Source organism: Triturus cristatus, chromosome 10, assembly GCF_964204655.1.
Source record: "Triturus cristatus chromosome 10, aTriCri1.1, whole genome shotgun sequence".
In the NCBI taxonomy this organism is placed as follows: Eukaryota; Metazoa; Chordata; class Amphibia; order Caudata; family Salamandridae; genus Triturus; species Triturus cristatus.
Window position 1 is genome coordinate 1,068,042,889 of NC_140593.1, and position 22,710 is coordinate 1,068,065,598.

The 22,710-nt window shown below is 44.2% G+C and overlaps 1 protein-coding gene across 3 annotated transcripts in view; it reads left to right on the plus strand.

The window, feature by feature from the left end:
- Window positions 1–22,710, plus strand: part of TTYH3 (tweety family member 3) — a 320,368-nt gene that overhangs the window by 231,813 nt on the left and 65,845 nt on the right. For all 3 annotated transcript variants that reach the window (XM_085629215.1, XM_085629214.1, XM_085629213.1), the window contains exons 5-6: window positions 14,326–14,421; window positions 21,954–22,026. In XM_085629215.1, coding sequence (XP_085485341.1) covers window positions 14,326–14,421; window positions 21,954–22,026 — 169 coding nt within the window. The remainder of the gene's footprint in view (window positions 1–14,325; window positions 14,422–21,953; window positions 22,027–22,710) is intronic.

Genomic DNA, 22,710 nt, shown 5'->3' on the forward strand with positions numbered 1-22,710 from the left:
CCACTGCCCTTTACGCCACTGTACTCTACTTTGCACCACTCTACTCTACACCCCTGCCCTCTATGCCACTCTGCTCTTCTCTGATCCACTTACTCTACGTAACTCTTCTCTGCACCACTTTACTCAATGTCACTGCACTCTAGGCCACTTTACACTGCACTCTGCACCACTGCATGTTATGCCACTGCACTCTAGGACACTACTCTGCACCACTTGACTCTACTCACACCACTCTACGCCGCTGCACTCTTCGCCATTCTACTCTACAACACTGCACACTAAACCACTCTCCTCTACAGTACTCAATGCTACTGATCTCTGAACCAACCTACTCTAAGCCACTGCACTCTACATCACTGTACTCTACTGCACTTTGCACCACTCTACTCTGCCATTGCACTCTATTCCGTATCATTCTACTCTACACCACTGCACTATATGCCACTGTACTCTACTCTGCACAACTCTACACCACTGCACTCTACTCTGCACCACTCTACTCTGCACCACTCTACTCTGCACCACTCTACTCTGCACCACTCTACTCTGCACCACTCTACTCTGCACCACTCTACTCTACTGCACTCTATTCTACTGCACTCTGCACCACGTCGCTCTGCACCACGCCGCTCTGCTCCACGCCGCTCTGCGCCACTCCACTCTGCGCCACTCCATTCCACGCCAACCCACTCTACGCCAACCCACTCTGTGACTCCACTGTATGCTACTCTGCGCCATTCTACTTCACTACTCTACTCGACTCAGTGCCACTCTCCCCACCCCATACAATGCCAACCTACCCTACGCCACTTCACTCTATGCCACTCTACTCCACGCCAGTTTATGCCACTTTACTTCAGTCTACGCCACTAAACTCCACACTACGCTACTCTACATCACTCCACTCTACACCACTGTAGTCTATCCCACCCCGCCACTATTCAACTCTGCTCTGTGCCATACCACAGTACTCTACACCACTCTATGCCACTCTACTCTATGGCATTCCGATCCAGTTACTCTACCACACTCCACTCTACCCTGTGCCACTCCACTCTACGCCACGATGTTGTCCCTTTCATGGAAGTGACACAGCACACTCCGATATATTAGACTGTAAGGGGCCAACAACACAAATAATTTGTTATGTGATCCTCAGTACATGTTGGATAACATGTTCTTTGTAGGAAGAAGATTACGATATGCTTCTGAATATATTAATCCCTGATGAAAGGGGCGAAACGCGTTGGCTGTGCTGGCAACATATAACATAACTTGAAGAAGAGCCTTTTCCTAGTAGGTAACCAGTGCAAAGAGCTCAGGATTGGAGCAGAAGAGGATCTGGATTGTTATTGAATCCCATGCTTGGACCATTCCATGCTTGGACCATCGGGGAGAGGAGTTGGCCTAATGGCTAGAGCGGTCGACCTTGAATTTGTGGAACTTGGTTTGAGTCTCGGCAACAACGCTTAACATCCTGTGTTCCTGGGCAAATCACTTAATCTCCCCGTGCCTAACAAAAATGAATGTGTCCTCATGTAATGCAACTGGTGCTATGTAAAGCGCTATGATAACCGATTCGGGGCAAGTTTGAGCTATATAAAACTCTGTTTAAAAAAACAAACAAAAAAAAACCTTCTACCACCCCCTGGAGTAAGTCTTTACTGCGCGACCACACTAGAGAATCTAGCGTACAAGGGGAGTACATTGGTTATATAGTTGGAGTTATGTGGTTCTCAATGACGTAAGGCACTTATGGTGTATGAATGTACCCTCCACAGACACTGCACAGCAGTGTTTAATCTGTGCCAATGGTTTGAGGTGGTGTGCACTGCAATTCATTTTTGAGGACCAGGGCTTATTTTTCATCATCAGACTTGAAGAGAAGAGAGAGAAAGGTCTAGAAGGGAGAAACGAGGAGGAACAAAAGATAGAAAAACAGTGGCCAAGTGAAAAAACAACAATGAAAAAGAGCCTCCACGAGTGAGATAAAGAGACCAGAACTGTAGGATGGTGGAAGAAAGTGACCCAGTGTGGAACTAAGACAAGGCAGGCTTGGTTTTCAGCAACCCTGGCATTCAGCAGCGCATTCCTCAGGAAAGCTTTGGGGCTCTGCTTTATTCTTTTACAAATTAAGCACTGCTGCCCACAAAGCACTGCCTATCTGAAGAAACACGGAAACATGCTCAAATTGTGGTAGGCGCTTGTCCCTGTGCCTGTGTTCTTCGTCAGTGTAAATTACTGAGTACTCTTCGAGGTGAAGTAGCCTAATTTAAAAATCATTAATAAATAGTCCTTTTTTCATATAGAAGCAATTATTTGTATTTTGGGGTGCTGTTGGATTGTTTTTTTGCTGAAAACCTGAGAATAATTCATTTCTTCTCCTTGTTTTTTGTTACACAATCAGCCATTTTTGTCTAAAATGTTCTGCGCACGCAAGGCAAAACGAAGGATTTCGGTGTGTCTGCCTGCAGAAGAGTGGTGGATGGTAATGGCGTTCAAGTATTCAGTAGACAGTACTCTAGCCAGCTTGGCCTTAAATAATTAATGCGGCTGCAAACCCCTTTCCCAGAACTTGGACCACACACTCACTGGTATATGTAACAGCTCTGCATGCTACTGTCAAGTCTGGTCTACTTGTCCATCAAAACTGCCGACCCCCAAACACCCCGATTTAACAGAAATGTTAACGTACCAAGTCAACCAGTATATGTTCTTTATTGTTTGGTTAAAACCATTACAAATTAAAACTTGTTCAGTTCATCATAAAAAGGACCGCTGAATAGAAACCCACAAGAGCATTGTAGATAGATGATGGTCAACTTGAAAACATGATCAATGCGTTAAAAAAAAAAAAAAAAAAAAAGAAGAAACCGCTGGTTTAAAAATAGAATGCAAAACTTATATATTACTTAAAACCTTCAACTGCATTGTGGGCAGATAATGTTCACCTGGGAGACCGGGAACAGTTTGGCTGATAGGAGCAGTCTAGGGTTCTGTTGTTAATCCAGCAGACTGGCTGCCGCCCTGCTGAAGTAAGGGAGGTTTGGCGGCGCTAATTTCTTCCAGCAGCTTTGACGCTTTGTTGACAATTCGGTAAGCCCAATGTTCAACTTGATTTTTTCGGGGTTTAGGGATGCTATTATGGCCTGGCGGCATGTTCGAACTCCTAGCCTGATCCATTCGCCCGCAGTAGTAGCCGTCTGTCTGTAAGCATAGCGGGGTATGCACAAACTGTGTGTTCCATTGCTTCGGAGTGATAGCCGCACTTCCTGCATTTGATATTATTACCTGAGCGGCGCCATTCTGGCAGGTTCTTTAAAAATGGCCAGTCACCCATCCTTAGAGCTAAAAACTTTTGTTTTAAGTAAAGTGCAAAAGTGCTTGATAAGTAAGGCAACTCAACACCTGGTTTGAAATTGGAAATTACTGCCCAGTCGTGTTTCTTTTTTGACAGAGTTGCCCTGTCTGAATGAAAAGACCACAAACGGACGCTCTTCTTAATGGCAGCCTTTAGCACTGGCTGGGAGGGGTTTGTTGCCCAGATTTCTTTGACTCCTAGTAGTTTTAGAATGTAGTCCAGGTGTTGCCAGTACGTCTGGCTAGTCTGGTATTTCACTATTTCTCACCAGAGTCTGGCCTCCAGAGAGCCCTCCCTTGAATGGTGCAGTCTGTTGCAGAACTTTATAAACGCGCCTGCCTCAACGCCGTGATGATCCAGTAGGTCCAGTTCGAGTCGAACCTGGGATGGTGAACTTGATTTTGGCAGACGAATGGCACGTTTATAGATTTTGGTTGTTCATTTATTTAATAAAGAACTAGTTGTGCCCTTCGTGATCTCATGCCCTTGCAAGAGTTTATTATCCTCGCCTTCATCACTTTCAGCTTGGGTGTTAGACTTGGGCCAAGTAGCTGTTTTGATAGTTTCGTGGTGGCGGCCTCTAGTGACAGGGCTTTGGTCCTTTGCGAAAGAACATCTGCGGTCCAAAAAGATACCGAAATATTTATAGTAGGATTTTGATTCGAGTTTTGTTTTGTTTAAAAAAAAAAAAAAACACCCACCACGTGGCCTCTTTTGCTTCCCAAAAGATATTGTTTTAGTTTTGGACAGATTCAGTTCTAAGGAATTCCTTATAGTGTAGGGAAGCAGTTTGTCGTGAAGCGTCTGTAGGCCCACTTCTCTATGACTTAGCAACACCAAGTCATCGGCATAGAGCAGATTGCTGATGCGGGTTCCATCAAGTTGAGGGGGATGGCAGTTGACACTATCTAGTGACGGAGATAGGTCTGATATAAACAAGTTAAAAAGGAGTGGAGCCAGCACACAGCCTTGTTTTACGCCGGAATTAGTTCTGATTTTCCTGGACACGTGGGAGCCTTCACCCAACTTGATTCTGATCCATGTTTCCGAATGGAGTTGGACGATTGCGTGTAAAAGATTCGGGGTATGCCCCAGGACTCTTCATTTTTGCCAGAGTAGGGCCCGGGGTACGCGGTCAAAGGCCGCTTTAAAGTCAACAAAACAGCAGTGCAACTGAGTTTGTTGGGTTGCCGCTTTTTCCGTCACGACAGTTAGGGTGAATAAATTAGTTGTTGTGCCAGAGTCAGCCACAAATCTCGTCTGGTTGAAAGGGAGGCGCTTTGTTGAATCGGCCCAGGCCTGCAACTCTTCTAATAAAATTCTGGCGTACTGTTTGGACTCAACGACTAGGAGTGCTATCATTCGGTAATTATTGGGGTCATTTCTCTTCCCGCCTTTGTAAATTGGGTGAATGATAGCACCTCACCTGGACTCGGGGACGGTGTTGTTTAGCCAGCAATGGAGAAACAGAGGGGTCAGGTAAGCTGACCATAATTCCACGTCTAATTTAAACATGGCCTGGGGAAGACTGTTTGGCCCTGGAGCTCCTTCGGCCCTGGCTTTCCTTATAAAATGTGAAATCCTATTTTTTAACTCATCCGGTATCCCGATGGACTTCGACGGTAAATCATTGTTATTTGCCAGGCCCTTGATTGTTGGCACTTCTGGCACTTTAGTGGATGAGCTACTGAGGTCTGGTCGTCTTGGGCTCCTGGGTTCTAAACATGGAATCGTCGAGTTGGCTGAGCTGTGGGCTTCAGAATGTTCATCCTTTGTGTTATGGTCTTTAAAGTGTGTTGATAAGGATTGGCTCCATACGTCTGCGCTGATGTTTGCATTACTGTCACCACTTCTGCCTCTTAGCCCCCGGTTAACATGAGACCAGAATTGTTTTGAATTGTGATTCTTGCTTTCGTGGATAAGCTTCAGCTTCAACACGGTGAATCCTAAACTACTCAGCTGTATAACCGCGTACTCCCCCCAGTTTCCATGGTCTGTTTCCAGTAGGAGTCGACTGTGGAGCAAAATGTGCGGGAACGGTTGGGGGATCGATCCCTATGTCCTCTAAAGAGTTGCAATGGAGATTGATGTTGAAGTCTGATACTATAGTTGGTATGCTGCCGTGCTTACTTAGTAGATGGCATACAATGTTGTTTAGATTGTCCATTTTGTTTTTTTTATCGATGGTAGATGGGGAGATGTAAACATTAAGGAGAAGCTGCCAATCAGTGGGTGAACTTCTTAACACTATGCCAGAGAGCCAGTTTTCCTCAAATTTTATCTGTGTAATGTTTTGGGATAATTTAGTTGATACATAAATCGAGAGGCCGCCACTCGGCCTACCGAACTTCGACTCTCTTGAGGCGAATGACGTAAATTCCAGGTAGCCTTCTATGGGGATGCTCTCTACTGCCCAGGTTTCCTGTAAGAGGATGATATCATATTCCTTTAAGAAACCGAGGGTGGCGGCGGATTGATTTTTCAGCCCAAATCCGTTTATGTTCCAGGAGCATATTGTTAGGCCATGGTGAGTGATGTTTCAATCGTTCCGTGTTCTTGATTGAGCCCCTGGCAACCATGACCAATCCACCCTCTCTGGGATTTGCTGGTTGAATGTGCGCTCTGGAGTTACTGTTGGCGAATTACTTCTTGCTGACTTTAGAACTGAAAAAGGGGCTGAGGTCGTATGAAGGGAATGAGCCTGCTAGTTTTCTAATATTAAAGGATAGCGAGAGACACTTGGCGTTGTGATTTTTATGCCCCAGTTTTTAAATTGTGCGATTTTTGACTGAACCAATTCTCGAATTGCTGGAGATGCTAATGTGAGTTGGGTTACTTCACCCTTATTGAATCCTGTGGTTGGTAAAAATTCAATCGCAACTATGGCAACTATGTCTTTCGATTGAAGGGTACTTAAGTCCGGCGTTGATTTAAAGAGCCTGAGGATGTTCCCTTGATTGAGGATATCACGAGGGCCTCTTGAGACGTTTTCTGGGGTTAGCAGTAGTTTAGTATCTGAGCTGTTGATTGCATGCGTGAAAACCTCGTCGGTCATTGCCGGCTTGTTTGTGTTAGGTTTTCTTCAGTTAGCAGGATTGTTGTGACTGTGGCAGGCGGTTGAAGGGACGGGTCTCGGTAATAGGTGATAGGAACTAAAACGGGGGGTCTATTACTTGTGGCCACCAACTGGTGACGATTTGATAAATTTGAGGAATTCAAGTGAGCTTGCTCTTTGGCTGTGGACTGTGGACCCAGGATGTTGTCCTCCACTGTGGATAGTGGTGTCTGGTGGTGTACGGACCCTTGTTGCTCAGTGTTGGGTGCTGGCGCCTCTGTTGGGGATTGATTAAAATCGGGGTTTTCTTGAATGAGTAACTGCGGGGGGGCGTAGTTCTTGCATTGGCCCTACCGATTGACTGTTCTGTCGTGAGAGTTCTTTCTAGATAACCAGTTCAGGCGCCGTTGGCTGCTGGCTCTGGTTTACTCCTGTCGTGGATGGCATGGCTTGCTCTACCCGTAGTGTTTCTGAGTTGATCTTTGGGAGGTAACTAACTCTGGAGCTTTTAGTTTCCGTTGTTTGGTTATTCCAGCTCTTCCGCTGTCTTTCAAGTTTTGACAGTTGGTGTGGTTTATGAGGGTTAGTATGGATTCTGTGCATGAAATGATGTAGTGTTCTGATAAAAACTGTAAACCGTTTCTGTTTTACCTAGTGCGTCATCATAACTAGTCATAGCAAAAACAGTTCCAGCACGACTTTAACATTCAAGACGCACACGAGCGGTAAAGCTGCAAAGCACAACTGCAAATTACACTTGCGCATACAAAGCATAGTCAACAGTATCGCGATCGCCCTTATCGAAGGTAGAGCACAGCAGCAGTGCACGATTCTGTAATACGCTCAAAGTAGTATTGCACTACTGGCAAGGACAGTGCAAAATGAGGAAACCCTTTTCCGAGGAAAATTTGAGGTAATTCAGTATAAAAAAACAAAAGAAAAAGAGAACAAAGGAGAAGAAAATGACTGCTAAAACATGCAAAAGGAGTAAAGGGATATGAGTAATGGAGAATAGAGTATAGAGGTACTTGGGTTTATGCGGCGGTTGAGATACTATGCTGTAGGGAGAGTAGCGATATAGACACACAAGAGGTACTAATATATTGGCAGGGTACAGGCACCAAGGTATAGGTAGCGGAAACTGTGGTAGTTAGTGAGTAGAAAAGGGACATGAGTAATGGAGAATAGAGTATAGAGCTACTAGGGTTTTTGCAGCGGTAGCGATACCCGATTATATGGTGTAGTGGTTATAGGGTGGTGGCAGGAAAGAGGTACTAATGTATTGGTAGGGTGCAGGCACTGAGGTATTGCTAAGATATAGGTAGCGGGTGTTATGGTAGTTTATGAGCGGAAAAGGTACAAGAGTAATGAAGAATAGAGTATAGTGGTACTAGGGTTTATGCAGCAGGAGAGATACTAGGTTATATGGAGTGTAGTGATTATAGGGTATTGGCAGGTAAGCGGTACTAATGTATTGGCAGGGTACAGGTGCTAAGGTATAGGTAGCGGGTCTGTGGTATATGGTAGTTTATTAGTAGGGGTAACTTAGTTGGGCATTGGCAGGGTTAGAAGACCGGTGTACGGAAAAACCCTAGAGAACATATATGGTGTCCAATGTGGGTATAAGAAGGCTGGCCCTCATGAAACACATAGACAGGCACAGCACGTGAAATAGCTGTTCAAGGGCCCTTTACTGTGCTGGGAGATATGCTGAGCTAGGGGCTGAGGAGGGCTTCACAGGTGAGTTCAAAAGAGCCATATGATAGTGCTCCAGGACGATTGTGAAAGGGTGCAACTAACAGTGTCTATACACAGGAAAGAGCCACCTTCACGAAAGAGGTTTGTGAGATGGGGCAGGGGGTTGACGCTTACAACGCTGTCTTCGCTGGGTGTTTTCAAGGCCATTGACTTACACTGTAGAGACCAGGGCCCTTACTGCCAGCATGCTCTGCCTGCCAAGGGCTGTGTAAATAATGTACCTTCCAGGCAACAGTTTACAGGCGAAGAGCGATTACCTATAGAAATAGAAATGTCTCCATTTGGATGGGAGAGGAAAAGGACTGGGCAAAATATTTTACCATCTGAAAGCCCGGTTGGATTTTTCCACGCGTCTGCAGAGTCGCTGCCAAGTGTACAGGGGCAGTATTGTGTTCACCGAGAGGCGGATTCCCTGGGCCTGTCCCCTCAGGTGTGCCAGGTTCACGGTGATCCTCCCACTCCACGGGATATCACAAGATAAGAGTCTTTTCCGACCGATGTTTGACATTGATATTACATGGTATCACATCACCACCAGGGGGGAGGTGGTCCTTGCATGATACAAACCCTTATGAGGCTTGGCAGATGGAAAGCTGGAGGCGTGAACTGGTAATGGGGCGTCCTCACTGGTGAAGCACTCCTTCATGTACCACTTGTGTTTCTGTAAAGGGTTGGTAGCTGCTGCAGGCAGAAACTCAGATCATCACCTGGCAGTATGCTAATACCTTCTATAAAAATCAAGACCACAGAATAATGCTTCCTTAGGATTAGTTTACTATAGGATTTCTGGTTCAGATGAATATGCAAGTATCAATAAAAAAGCCAAAGAGGCACACATGTTGGCCAGTACTAAACTTGTGCCTAAGAATTGAAAAAAGGCCTGGGGTTGTGAAACTCTAATTTATTTACAGCAAAATAGACAGCATGGGGCATTAATAGAGTGGAAAAATTATCCTTGAAAACAAGAAAAGAAGTGTAAAATAGCATAGGCACCCAATTATTTATTTGTATCGTTAAGGTATAAAATTAAGTAACACATAGTTGTATTCGTTTTGAGTATTCAAGCAATCTACATTTTTTATGTAATCTTTTTATTAAAGATTCCCCCCGATAAAAACCAAAAAACCACCACAGCTTCTCTTTGTAGTACAGCTAGCCCGTAGCGTCCATGCCCCAATGTGTATACAGCATTCAGAGATTGTCCCGGTCCAGCGGGAGCCCCCTTGACCGGCACCCCCCTCCCCATTTTCATCATATCTCGTGGGACGCATAAAGCCAGAGGCCGTCTCGCGTGGCATTTCAGAGTTCCAGATCTGTTCCAATTCTTTCGGGCATTCTATACTTCTATAAATTCGCTTTTCAATCATAGTAATTGATGTTTGACCAGCAAAAAAGAAAATTGTGAAGGCCTTCATAAGGACCACGGAAATTCAGCTGACTGTTGTGATCAGACTAGGGCAGTGATTCTTAACCTGTGGTCAGGTGACCTCTAGGGATCAGCAACGCCGACTCAGAGGGCCCGCGACTGCTTTGAACATTAAATAAGATTAATAGATTAATAAAGTGTATATAAATAAAGAGGAAAATTTAAAAAAATTAAAACATTCTGCAAATGTGAAGGAATGTAAAATTGGGGACTGAAAATTAACTTGGTGTCCTCAGATTTATTAGTGGGAGTAGCGCAAGTACATCAAACCGCAGATATAGTATGAACGATGGGCGGCCTGAATTGAATTTAGAAGAGATCCAGTCTTCCCATTAAAATTACAATTTTCATTTCTATTTGTTTATGAATTAAAATTAAAAAATGTCATCATTTGTGTACTTGTTTGATGAATGCATGTATCTGCATTTTTGTGTGTTGTTTTGCAATTCATATTATCCAGATTGCTTAGGCCAGGGTCCCCTAGATTTGAATAATGACTTAGTGGGGGTCTCTTTATTCCTATAATTATTAACTGGGGGTTTCCTATAATTATTAACTGGGGGTTTACAGAAGTCAAAACGTTAAGAACCACTAGACTAGGGGAAGACTGAAAATGCATCTAATAAGTAAATTACATATGTGAAGTGATTTGGTAATGGAGGTGGATGCACATTATCAGATCCTATTCCCCAGGGACAGCACGCTCCCAGAATTCCATTTTTTGGCAGCACCTGTTCTACTTTTTATATAAGAGGATTAGAGTAGCCAGACGAGGGTAAGGAGTTATGTATGGTGCTGCTGGGAGGTAGATCTGGAACAAGATATATTCTAAATGAAAGATGATGTCTTCACTTGTCGATTGCTTCAAACATCAACTAACTTATTTACAGCTATTACCTCAGACCAATTGTATGTCCTGTATATTTTTGTCATATCTGTTGTTCACATGTGAAACAAATAATGAACATGTGATTACCACTCGGGTTCAGCCACAATCAAAACAATGAACCATCAACACACACAAAGAGAATGCATTTATTTCTTGAAGTGATGCGTGTCCCAGGCCCTCTTTTTTTTGGATGCATCTCGCAGTTCGATTTGAAGTTGAGTTGATAATCTTCACAAACCTTTTCAATTGATGTCTTTCTATACAAAAAGTCTTGTTGTTTTCACAAGCGCTGCCACCTTGTTTTGTTCACAGTTTTTACCCTTTGATTTTCTGATTCTCAACAAGTCCTGTCCCCATCTGTGCAAGCTAACAAGAGTAAGTTACAACTTTATTTTTTAAGGTACCTGAAATTTCTTGGAACCTCCGTGCTCTGCAGTGAGTGCCTCACTAAAACGGTTTCATATCCTCTACAATATTCCATGAAGTATTTTGCAGTAATCTGCTTGTGATTGATTATGCAGTCCACCAAAGTCTTTTCCTGTGAAAAGCTGGGCCGATCAATGGATCCTGGGCTTCTGTAGACGTGTCTCGCTTCACAGCCACTGCCGAAGACCAGAATAACAAGTAGAGCCGGCAGGATGTGGCCCCTTTAAGAAACGCGCCTTCCAAAATGTTTGCATTTGAAAATCGGTTTTTGCTGGATTTTCCCCACCTTTTTCTGTGGCAAAGGCATGTTCTCTTACAGCATTTTCTTTTCATTCCTGCTTCTGCTGCTTAGCATTTCAGTTTTTTGACCCATGCATAGTTTTGGTCCCACACAACATTGGGACATTCAGCCAATTTTTGACCATAAATGTATTTGCTTCACCAGATAAGCACTGTCTTATCTCCTTGAGGGATAAAATAGACAATGTACACTGTCCAGACATTTGTACTTGCTTATTTACGGAAAATGTGGAGCATGCAACGTGTACATCTATTCAGGTAATTTCAGTCTACCGAATATGTATGCTCTGAAGTGCGTGAAGTGGCTTGTGCCACTTTGGGAGTGTGGAAGCTGTGGTTAAAAAATACTACCACAAATTAGCTCAGACACGTCAGAAGAAGAAACGGTTCAATTCCGGGTGCTCAGGGAGCGGAGCAAAACATGTCAAATGAAAAATAATTTGAAGATCAGGATTCATAGACCTAGAAAGATTTCTTGTATACAAGGATTGCAGGGAATTAATAGAAATGATTTAGCAGTGTGTGCCCTCCTAGCAGAAAGAACTCCTCAATTATTTGGCAATTTGGATACTTCTGCTTGGGTCTCTTAACTCGTCTGCTCATGGTAAGATGGGGTCCTCTTTTCCGTAACTTTGACATTTCCTATACCAAGTACTTATAGGTCTTACTCTGTTTTATTGGGTTTTTGCTACACATACACCTACCTACATCCAATGGCCGGTAGGCATCCCGGTTATCACATTAGGTGTATAAGAGTAAATACCCCAAAGAACTTCAACAAACACCACCTCTCTCCCCCTACTCCAGTTTATTATAATCCAGGGACAGATGCAAAGATTATACAACATGCTGCCCTAGAAGGTGGCTGGATGTTAGGGTCAGGGACGCTAGCCAGAACTCCTCTCACCCCCTCCCCGGTGGCTCAATGGAAGAGCTAATCAGGTTACTTGTAGAGCTTGAGTTGAGCGGAGTATCCGTAAATATTTTGGGCAGGTGATCTCTTGGAATTGGTCTGACAAAAAGTTTTTACGGGAACCAAGGTTTTGTCTAAAGTTGCTTCTCTCATCTCTAGGTGTGCTGAGAATGTTTCCATCCCTAGGGTCAAGTAATTTTCTGAACACTTATTCCTACTCACTCTGTCTTTAGGAAATCCTCCACTTCTTGTCACAGTCCCCTAACATCAGGGGCCTTTAACTGTGAGGGGGAAGGAAGAAAGATATGTTGAGGTAGCTGATTTGAAAACTGTGTTCTGTGTATTTTGTAGTGTGTTGGTGTAAAGTGTTGGTGGTGGTGGTGTGAGAGAACTATGGTGTTTTAATATAGGTGGGGGTCCAGGGTAGGAATGTAAGTAGTAGTGGTGGCGGCGGCACCATGGGGTTTTGATAGTGCAGCTAGCATCTAGGTACTGGAGTAGGTAGTTGTATAGAGGATAAAGTTTACACAGTGGTGTAAAAGATAGGTTCAAGGTTGTTGTTCAGTGTGTAATTGTTGGTGCATCGTGAAGAGTGTAGGTTGTTGGTCATGGTATAGAGATGCTGTGATGCGTAGTGGTGTGGGTGATCCATGGTGCTGTGGGCATTTGAGTGCAAGTGATTTAGTAGCAAGTCAGTGATTGTGTTTGATATAACTGTATATGTGCAGAGTTTGTTGCTCTTAAGATGGTTGAGTAGGATGAAGATGAGGGAGGAGGATGTACACCATAGTGAATGGCATAGGAGGCAGTGTTGGTTCATGGTGTAAGGTTGTCATTTGATGGTGTATGTGAACGGGGTGTATGTTGGTGTCTGGTGGAGTGACAAGGATTAAGTAAGATGTTTTTAGAGGGCTACAAAGGGAACAGTTCTGTCTCTTCTGACCCTACTAGCTACACAAGTGGTTGGAGGCAGTGAAGGGAAAGATGCAACATGCTCTGATTGCGCATGCAGACATGGCGATGTTGATGCTGTAGGATACAGAATATGTTGTGGGGTGTAGGTAGTGGTCTAAGGCTTGGTCAACGGTGCTGGCATTGTGTGCTGGGGGTAGTGTATAGTGTGTGTTCTGTTGTTAGTGTTTGTGATTTTCATTGGGGGTGTAGGACCTAGCGTTTTAGTCATTGTCCATGGTGTCGATAGTGATGTACAGTATATGTGGTGTAGGTTGTGGATTGAGGTGCAGGTTGCAGTGAACAGTGTAGTTGTTGGTGCATGATTGTGTAGATCGTGGTGGGGTATTTGTAGGATGATGCTGATGGTACGAGTGTGGGTTGTGGGATGGTGAGGCATTTATATAGTGGTATGGATGCTTTCAGCATATGGAACAAGTATAAGGCGATTGTCTATGTGCAGGCACACTGACTGTTGTGCTCCTATGCCCCTGACCAGAAATAAGCCAATCCCATAGAGCAAACTCGATATTACATTAAAAAAACGCAGTTACTGGATTGCTCTGTAATGCTTAAGCAATATATGCAAAACAGCGTTGATCATACTTTCTTTTTTTCTCTAGAGGGGGTAGCGTTAAGCCTACTGCAGCATCCTGACACCTAGCACTTGCTGGTAATACCCCTAGTAATGGTATAGTACCATTACTCTATTACTGAAAATGACACTAGAACTACAAAATACTATGGTACAATTCAGCACAGAGTTAAATGGAAGTTGAACAGCACCAGGCCTCCTCGTTATTGTATATGGGGAACTTCTGAATTTGGAAGAGGAGTAACTTGGACACGTGGTTTACTTTGAATGTGGTAGTAAGGAAGCAACACTGAATTTATCCCCTCTTATTCATAATCATGACCAGGATATTGAGAGTCCCTCCCGTATTCTGAGGTCTTTGGCCTCCTGGTGAATATCTATAGAACTACATGTTGATTTTCCATATCCTGATTATGTACAATGCGTTATATTTATAAGTTCATATGTAGGGCGCCAAACAGGTAGTTGATATTTTAGACTGCAGCCATGTTTGCTAACATTTCAGATTGTCTCATTGCTGGTGGCATGTACAGGATCCCTTGTTTCCAATATGCGCTGAACACTGCTGTACCGGTATGATCACCGGATAGCTGCAAGCGGGTACATGGAGGGTTCTTTTTGACTCTGATTGTTGCATTGTGTCATCCACAGGTGGCTGGGCTATCTGAGCTTGCTCCTCTTTCACGTCATCATCTGTTTGCTGGTGCTGTTTGGGCTTATCCGGAACTCGAAGGCCATCCTGGCAGGGTAGGTTAAGAGCTCTTGGTAGCTAAATATACTTATCTGTTCTTTGCAGCCTGTTTACTTTGTGAAGTTTGATCCAGTTTGTTTGTGAAAGCCCACAAAGAAATACTTTAAACAATGAATGGAAAAGGAGGGCTGCCCAAATTGTTTGTGTGGGTAAGCCCACCAGTGAGTTACTGATTTATAAAAATCTTTGAATTCTAACTCTTACAGCAGGCTAACTCTTCCTCACTGAACAGGGGGATGAGAAGGGTTCCCCAATGAGCCTTCAGCTGTATTTTCCTTGTAGGTTTGTTTGTTTGTTTTTTATTTTGATATCTCCTTGGAGTATTTGTCATGGGATACCCAGTGAGATCACCCAAGCGGCCTAACGCATACTTTCATTGTACATGATTGTAGACCTTGCATAACTGTTAATACCATATTCTAATGGATGTGGCTGTACATTACACATTCTAACCAGTGGCATGGGACCCATAACTTGGAAGGAAGGCATTTATCACATTGTTTAGATTAGTTTGTATGTCTGTAATACTTCATACATTATTACTTAACTGAACTTTACAGAATAAATGTGCATGTCACCTGGCTAGGATTCAGGCCTCGGTTTGCCAATTAGACAGCGGATGTTATTTTTTAAATCCATTTTTCAGTGATTTAACCAGTGAACAGTTCATAACATGGTTAATATAAATCTAAAGTTGTTTTAAAGGGCCCTATTCAACCAAAAAGCTGGAAAAGTACAGGTGGAGATCCCCGCCTCTGCTTGAATATACTTACACAACTTTTTTCTATTCACCAACATTTCCTGGTGTCATCTGGAAAGGTGAGTCAGCCCCAAGTTTCTAGATATGCTCGTGAGAAGTGTTTTTTCCAGCGACTCCGAAAGAACTCTTAATGGTAGGAGTAGGATCCCGCTGTGCATATTCCACCTGTGCCCACTGACATTATTCCCCAAAATGTCCTAAGGGGTGCTGCATGTTTCCACCTAAGATTACAGTGTTTAAGCCTTGTGTAGATTGTCACCAGTGAATGTCGGTCACTGACGCCCGTAACGTTTGTCTGTAGTGTCTCGGATCCAAACATGACTCGGCGTTGTGAGTGCTGAGCAAAGATGAATTGTAAGGCCATCCGTGACTGCGAAGCCGAAAGAGCAGTCCCGGCCGATGTGCGCTGATCGTCATCAAAGTTACTGAGTTCAGATTGGTTGAAAAAGTTAATGAAGCACAAGAAATCAAAACATGGGTCTTTGTCTTCCTGCCAATCCCAACATTTGGAATATTGCAATGCCCCGGGAACCTCTAGCCTGCATAATTGTTCACCCAATTCAGAACCAATGCCAATACTGACGCACCAGACTCCCTATGTCATTGACAATGCCACAACAGTTACAGAGCTGAAACAGGCCTTAGACACTATTTTTGGTACCTCACCGGAACCCTCTGGTGCGCTATCTGGTTCCAAGGCTCTTGGGTGGCATCTAGTCGAGTTACTGCCAGCTTATTCGCACCGACTGAGCTAAACGTGTCTGCTTCACTACCAACCTTGCCCTCAGGCTCTTGAACACTTCTTGTCTCCTGGGCAGATATTCACACATTATGAGACAGAAAAGCAAACATCTTACCTGCTGCCCCAGATGATGTCCAGTCAACCCTGCGTCAATTGATCACAGATGGCCAGAACGCTGCAAAAGGCTCCATCTGAAGGACACTTTTGCTGACTCCATGGCAGGACCACATTGCCCAGAATACCCCCTACCCACATTGCTACAAGGAGGACGAGGGGCCATAGCGGGGGAGGTGCTACAAAGCACAGTGCTGCATACCACAAAACTGGATACCTTTACAGACGCCAAGGAAGGACCACATTGCCCAGAATCTGTCTTGTCCACATTGGTATGAGGAGGGGGAGGGCTGCGGGGGGAGGAGGGGAGTGCTACAAAGCACGACGCTGCTTCCCACAAAGTTGGACACTTTAAACTGACATCAGGGAAAGATCACATTGCCCAGAATCCCCCCTGCCCACATTGTTATGAAGAGAAGGCGGGGTTCGGGGAGAGCGCTACAAAGCATGATGCTGCTTTACGCAAAGCAGGGTGTACCTAGGAATGACATGGGCGAAAACTGGGCCAAGAGAAGGCCTGTCTGTGCCCGTCAGAGCCCAGAAAAGACTCTGACACAATACTTTCAAGGCAGCTCACTCCCATCTAGAGATCCGTCCATGGGAAAATGTCTGGGTTTAACAAAGCGGTTAAATACTTGTACCACAGATGTTGAGTCATTGATAGACCACATTGACCACCTGTCTCCAAAATTGAATTCTGGTTTGCTATGCATCCCTTCCTCCCTCGCCCCAGCTAAAAAAAAACAAATGGGAGTTAAGTACATATCACAAGGGATTGGGAAATTAAGGTTTACACCCCCCACCTTCATGGACCTTGGCATCCCATAGTAGCTCTCCCCAATCCAGTGGGGTGGAGGAGGGGACACTCACTGAATTCTCCTATGTCCATGGCACTTTGGGAAGATTGGAAGGATGTTTGACAACCTTCATGGGTTCCATACTAAGGAGACTGGGCACATTAGAAGACCTTATATTCGGACCAAGAGCTGACATAGCCAGCCAGGCGGTGAAAAACATAAAGGGTGAAACAACATCCCACCCCCAAGGAATGGCACGTTGCATCCTGTGAACTCGCTGCCTCTGCAGCTCCTATCTGTAAGCAAAGTAATTGGCTAAATTGGAACCTCACCCTTACGACCAGAACAAATTTACCAACTCAGGATGAAGGCAGCAATGTTGCTCACCGACAACTAGGTTAAGTAAACTTGCAAGTTTTGAAGCTGTCATTTAAGGCCACCCTGTATACCATTGTCTTAAAAGGAGCCCCTAATCTAACACCAGGTCAGGTGGAAGGTTATGATCAACTTGACGGTAAGATCGCACATTGTTTTAAAGAGGACTGGGTGACAGAAACACTCGGTGTGCTGAAATAAATATGGTCAGGTGGGTGGCATGGGTAAGTAATGACCATAAATCAGATCCAAACGACTGTATTGTTGTTAACTTTAGGCACAAAGCAACTGTGAGGTCTCGTCTCATCAGGCGCAACCACATTGGTTGGGTACATTGCAGGATAGAGGCTGTTCCTCTGGGCTTTTTCTATAAACCGAGGTTGAAAGAAGCTCGCTCCTTTTATCTTGGCAATTCAACAGGGAATCCCTTCTTCGATGTGCCTCTCTTCTAGTCTCAAACACATATCTGGCTCTTGCCCAGTATGAATCCATATAAATAGACAAAAAAAGTCCTTAGCCCCAAGCATCAACTCAGACTTTACGAAGAAGGAACTAGAGCAACAATCCAGTGCTTAGGAAACTATACCAAATCCTGAAAATCCCTATAATTGTGTTAGTCTCTTAGGGAACAGTGCTAACAAAGCAATATAGTGTGACTTTATCAAGTAACTGTAATCACAGCCAAACTAATTCCCCCAGGAAAAATTGCAAGTTGGTATCTCACTGGAATGGTCCCAAATATTAACCTGGAATGACTGGAGCTTATGAACACTTCTGGCATTATTTGTTGCCAAGAAACATGGGCCTTAATGCCATACTAAGTGCAAGGCTACACCACATTCTTCCCGCCTACAATCCCTGCTACTTCTGGTAGCGCCAAAGGTGCATTGATTATCCTGGTGCCCCTCTCTTTCCGAGGAAGAATCATCAGGACAAATTTAACGGCACCATATTTTCAACTTGCCCGACAATTTATGCCGATTAATTTTTATAACGGCAATTTTATTGCTAAGAATTTGGATATTTCTAATACACTGAGCAGGAAAATGGAGGGTTTAACTGTTAAATGCAAAAGCCATGGATCTGTATCAGGTATGGGAGATTTTAATGCCCGACTCTGGCAATATTGTGTGTGGCATACTGAATCACAGAGGTGAGTTGCTCATGCATTTTGCTCACATCCCATATTGGGTGGCACTTAACCAGCTACTCATGAAATATTGTTTAGATTTTGCCCTTGACTCATTCACAGAGGTGCCGGTTTTGACACCTACATATGTGGTGAGGAAACATAATAGCTTAATTGATTCCATACTTTTCTCAAATGATCTCTCTAACTTCTTCTGGTGAATACAGTGTGATAGGAAACCTATTTAGCAGCTACAACCTGCTTTCCATCTCCCAAAGCTGTGGACCATCTACGATAGAAGCACAACAGAAAACGGTCTCAATAATTGCGAAAAAGAATAAGGGGGTTTTACAGAGACGGGTTTGTGTGGACAAGCCTAGGTTACTGCACTATATTATTTCACAGAATAATGTTAGATTTGTTACATGTTCAGATGCGGATGGTCTGGCTGCCGACATTATCAGGTCTTACACCAAAGTATGTGAATCTGCTGAGAAGCTTCTGTCTGCTCTCATACGGAGTGGCAAAGCAGGAGCGCATAGATGGTTCGATTCCAATTGCTCTAAAGGTCAAAATGATCTTATAAAGGCCCTAAAATTGATAAAAAAACAAAGTACAAGACTGTGATTGTGGGAATAGGTTATAAGAAGACCTTAGCTATCATGAAAAAGGAAATTAGGCAGCAAATCTGTACTAGCCGCTAGCTCAATCAAAGATTCTCAAAGATGTTGGAAGGTGGTGAGCCATCCATATTTTAGTGAGCGCCCAGAACCTGGTCTGGATGTGGTAATTCAGGCTGACGTGTAGTTAGATCATTTCACCCAGGTTTATAGTGTCCAAACAAACCAAAAATTGCAGATTACAAACAAAGTTGGAAGATTACATGAGGGGCTTGGTGTCGAATTACATAAGATGGTGGCTGCGCTAAGCAAGTGCACAATAAATGAAGCCCTGAGTCCCAATGGGGTTCCTCCAGACATGTTTAAGAAAAACGTAACTTGGAGGGTCCTGCTGTTGACCAACGTTTTACATTTCTATAGTGAGATTGGGCCCCCAAAATCGGGGTAACATGCTACGATTTTCCCTATTTTTTTAGAAAGGGTAGTAAAGGCTACCCAAAGTGCTACCGCCCCATATCTCTTATTATATTGTACTAGAGCAGCTTTACATTTGGGCACAAGATAATAGCATTTTTCAGACTGCAGTATGGTTATTGCCCTCGTTTGGGCACTGTAGAACAAGGCCTACATCTCTACCTGATTACTAATAACTATATAATAGCTAAGGAGGGGAGCATTTATTTGGCCTTCATGAAGCTTAGTTCAGCCTTTGACTGTGTCATTCACATAATAGCTTATTATGATAGGGATGGTTGTGGAGCAGAAGGCTGTGTGCTAGTTAGACAGCTTTACACTGAGGTAACCACGTGTGAGATATGGCATAAATGGGGAGACAACAAGACCGTTCAATATAAGGGCGTTGGCAGAGCCGTGGGCTGGTACCTTTTTTTATTCATGCTTTATATTAATGGTTTGGAGGAGTACGTAGTTAAGGAGAACATGGATTTTCCCTATGCCGCCACTTGCCCTATTCCCATGTTATTGTATGCGGATGACGCAGCACTTATTTCCAGGACCCCCAATGGACTGTAAAAATGGCTAGACCAATTTATCCTTTTAATGAAGGACTTGGAGCAGTTGGTCAATCAATCAAGGTCTATGGCCCAAAGAACAATTGGAGTAGGTCATATAGGGTAATTGACTCTAAAATCCAACCAGTTACATTTCCCTATTTAGGGATGCTGTTTGATAATAAATGTGTGTGGTATAAGCTAGAGAATGTTATGATAGCCAAGCTTGAGAGAAGTGCAGAGGCACTTGCACAGTTCGCCTCAAAATTCGGCACACACCCCCTTAAAGAGCTGGTGAAGGTGTATAAAGCAAAAACCTACCAGTTGTTCTCTATTGTGCAGGGGTATGGAGAGCTCCAGATTATCCTGCCATTCAAAAGACAGAGAATGGCGTTTTGAGGCGGATTCTGGCAGTCCCCAAAAGCACCTCTGCCCACGTATGTTATACTGAATTAGGAATAGACTATGTCTCTGTTCAAATCACATTGCCACCACTTCTTCTGTGGTTGGTTGTCTGTTTGGGTAAAAAGAGAAACCTTTTTTAATCGTATGCTACTTTTGGATTGCCGAAAGCTTGACAATGCAATGAAGAGTCCATGGATTGCCTATATATAAATTGCCAGCCACAGACTAAATTTACTGGAACTTTTTAAATCTTAACAGTGGCGGCTACTGTAAATAAAAAATGGTGTGTCGCGAAGGCACTCGACTCGCCATAAATTCGTGGTCACAACAGCGACAGCACTCCTCTTAGCTATCCACGAGCAGGAAGGAAAAGGAAGGACTTCTTTCCTGCTTGTGGAACGCATCTCCAACCAATCCTGGAGCTGCTCTCATGCTGTAAAAGCAGCTCCGGTATTGGTGGGAGCAGGCTCACCCAGCACTCAGTTTGAAGCTGGGAACCTGTGCCAGCAATCCCCAGGCTGTTACACACCTTTCCGATTGCTGGGTCTACAGTGGGCATGTCAAGCTGGCTGTCGCAAGACGGCCGGCCAATCCGACATGCGTACTGTAGACCACTGCTGCCATCCTGCATTTACAGGATTCAGCCCCGCACCGACCCTTGCGCTGTATACAGCGCGAGCTGGTGCAGTTGCAAATACATAAAATGGCATTGACATGTCATTTTATTTTTGTGTTTGCCTGCTGCACTCGTGGAAGGCGAGGCGATGCTCTTATGCTCAGGAGGAGGAGCAGCACTTGATCCTGAACCTCTTTCATCAACTCCTAAACAGGCTCTACAAGTTCGTTTTTAAATGTTGTGCAGAAATAACAGGGATCGCACTGAAGGCACAAAGTGTACAGTTTTCATATCCTAGACAATTGAATTGCACGCCTGGTATGGAATGGTACCTCACTTGGGTAACAGCCATCATATAAATGTATTAACTTGGCTGAGGCTGAACACAATACACTTCATGGTTGCCTTCAATGAGCCAGTTGTGTATTCAGAAATTCAGATGTTTGTCCCCACCCACCACGCTGCGCTTTATTTTTTTTGCAAATTGTATTCCTCTATAAGAAAGAGTGTTTCAATACCAATTATGAAAGAGGCAAATGCTTGGTATTACAAACAAGCCCTGTTATAAGTAAGTTGCTATTCACATTTGTGTGTCACTGGTTAGCTACATCTGGCGCTCAAGTATACTGAGCAAGAGGATGGGTCTGGCTAATGTTTGTTAATTTGCATGTTTCGGACTTTAAGTATTCTCTCACTTTTTTTGTGGGTTACTACCTGTGACTGGGAGAAATTGTGTTTCTGTGTGTTAACTTATTTCTCTGCTTTCATAATTGTCTCTTTTAATGTAATACATGGATGAATCGACTCTGTTTTTATGCCTCTGACTTTAACAGCCAATGATAGCCGAATAAAGTATTGGATGATGACGAGTGACCGTGGATCGCCACATCTGTTTGAGCCCTACTAATAGGCGCATGCGCGTTCCTTCTAACCATGTACCTCCCTTCTTTACATTCACAGGGTCTGCTTCCTGGGTGTGTTGGCGCTGATTATTAGCTGGGCCTCTATGGGGCTTGAACTAGCTGTCGCTGTGGTAAGTGACCTAGACTGTGAATGGATACCTGCGCTCTTTAAGGCCTACTGTAGATTGCAAGTCCTACAGCAGCGGCTCCTCCGCCAGCAGCCACAAAAAAATAAAAATAAAACGATAATAAACCCTTGTTTATTGTCATTTTATTTTTTCTCTGGGAGCCGAGGCTTTGGGGGGCGGAGGGAGAGAGCCAGTACGATGACAGGCTGGTGGCGGAGTGGATGCATTGCTTTTCAGTGCGCTTGATGGTCTGGCCGGCCATCTCAGGCCGGTCAAACTGTCTTGCTCACTGCAGTGCTCTCCAATCGGAGCTGTGTTGCAGGGTTGGCGAGGGCAGGCACAGGCTCGCTGTCCAACTGGGAGCGCAAACCCTCAGTGCTCAGGCCAATGCGATGCTGCTTTCAGCAGCATGAAAGCAGGATCAGGATTGGCTGCATTGCACTCTGGTAGCCTGTGCCTGCAGAAGAGAGGGGCTCAATGCAGGCAAGGTTTTTTTTTTCTTTTGTCTCACCTCTCCGCGCCCCCCTCCCCGCCCTCCATTGTATCAATGCACCGGCTTCTACTGAATTCCTATCTAGAAAATGACTACACAATTGTATCTTCTTCACCTGATAAATGTGTCCAAAAAGTTTCTTCTGCCTGTACACACTTCAATAGAGCATCCTTCGGAGACAGCATTTTCAAGAC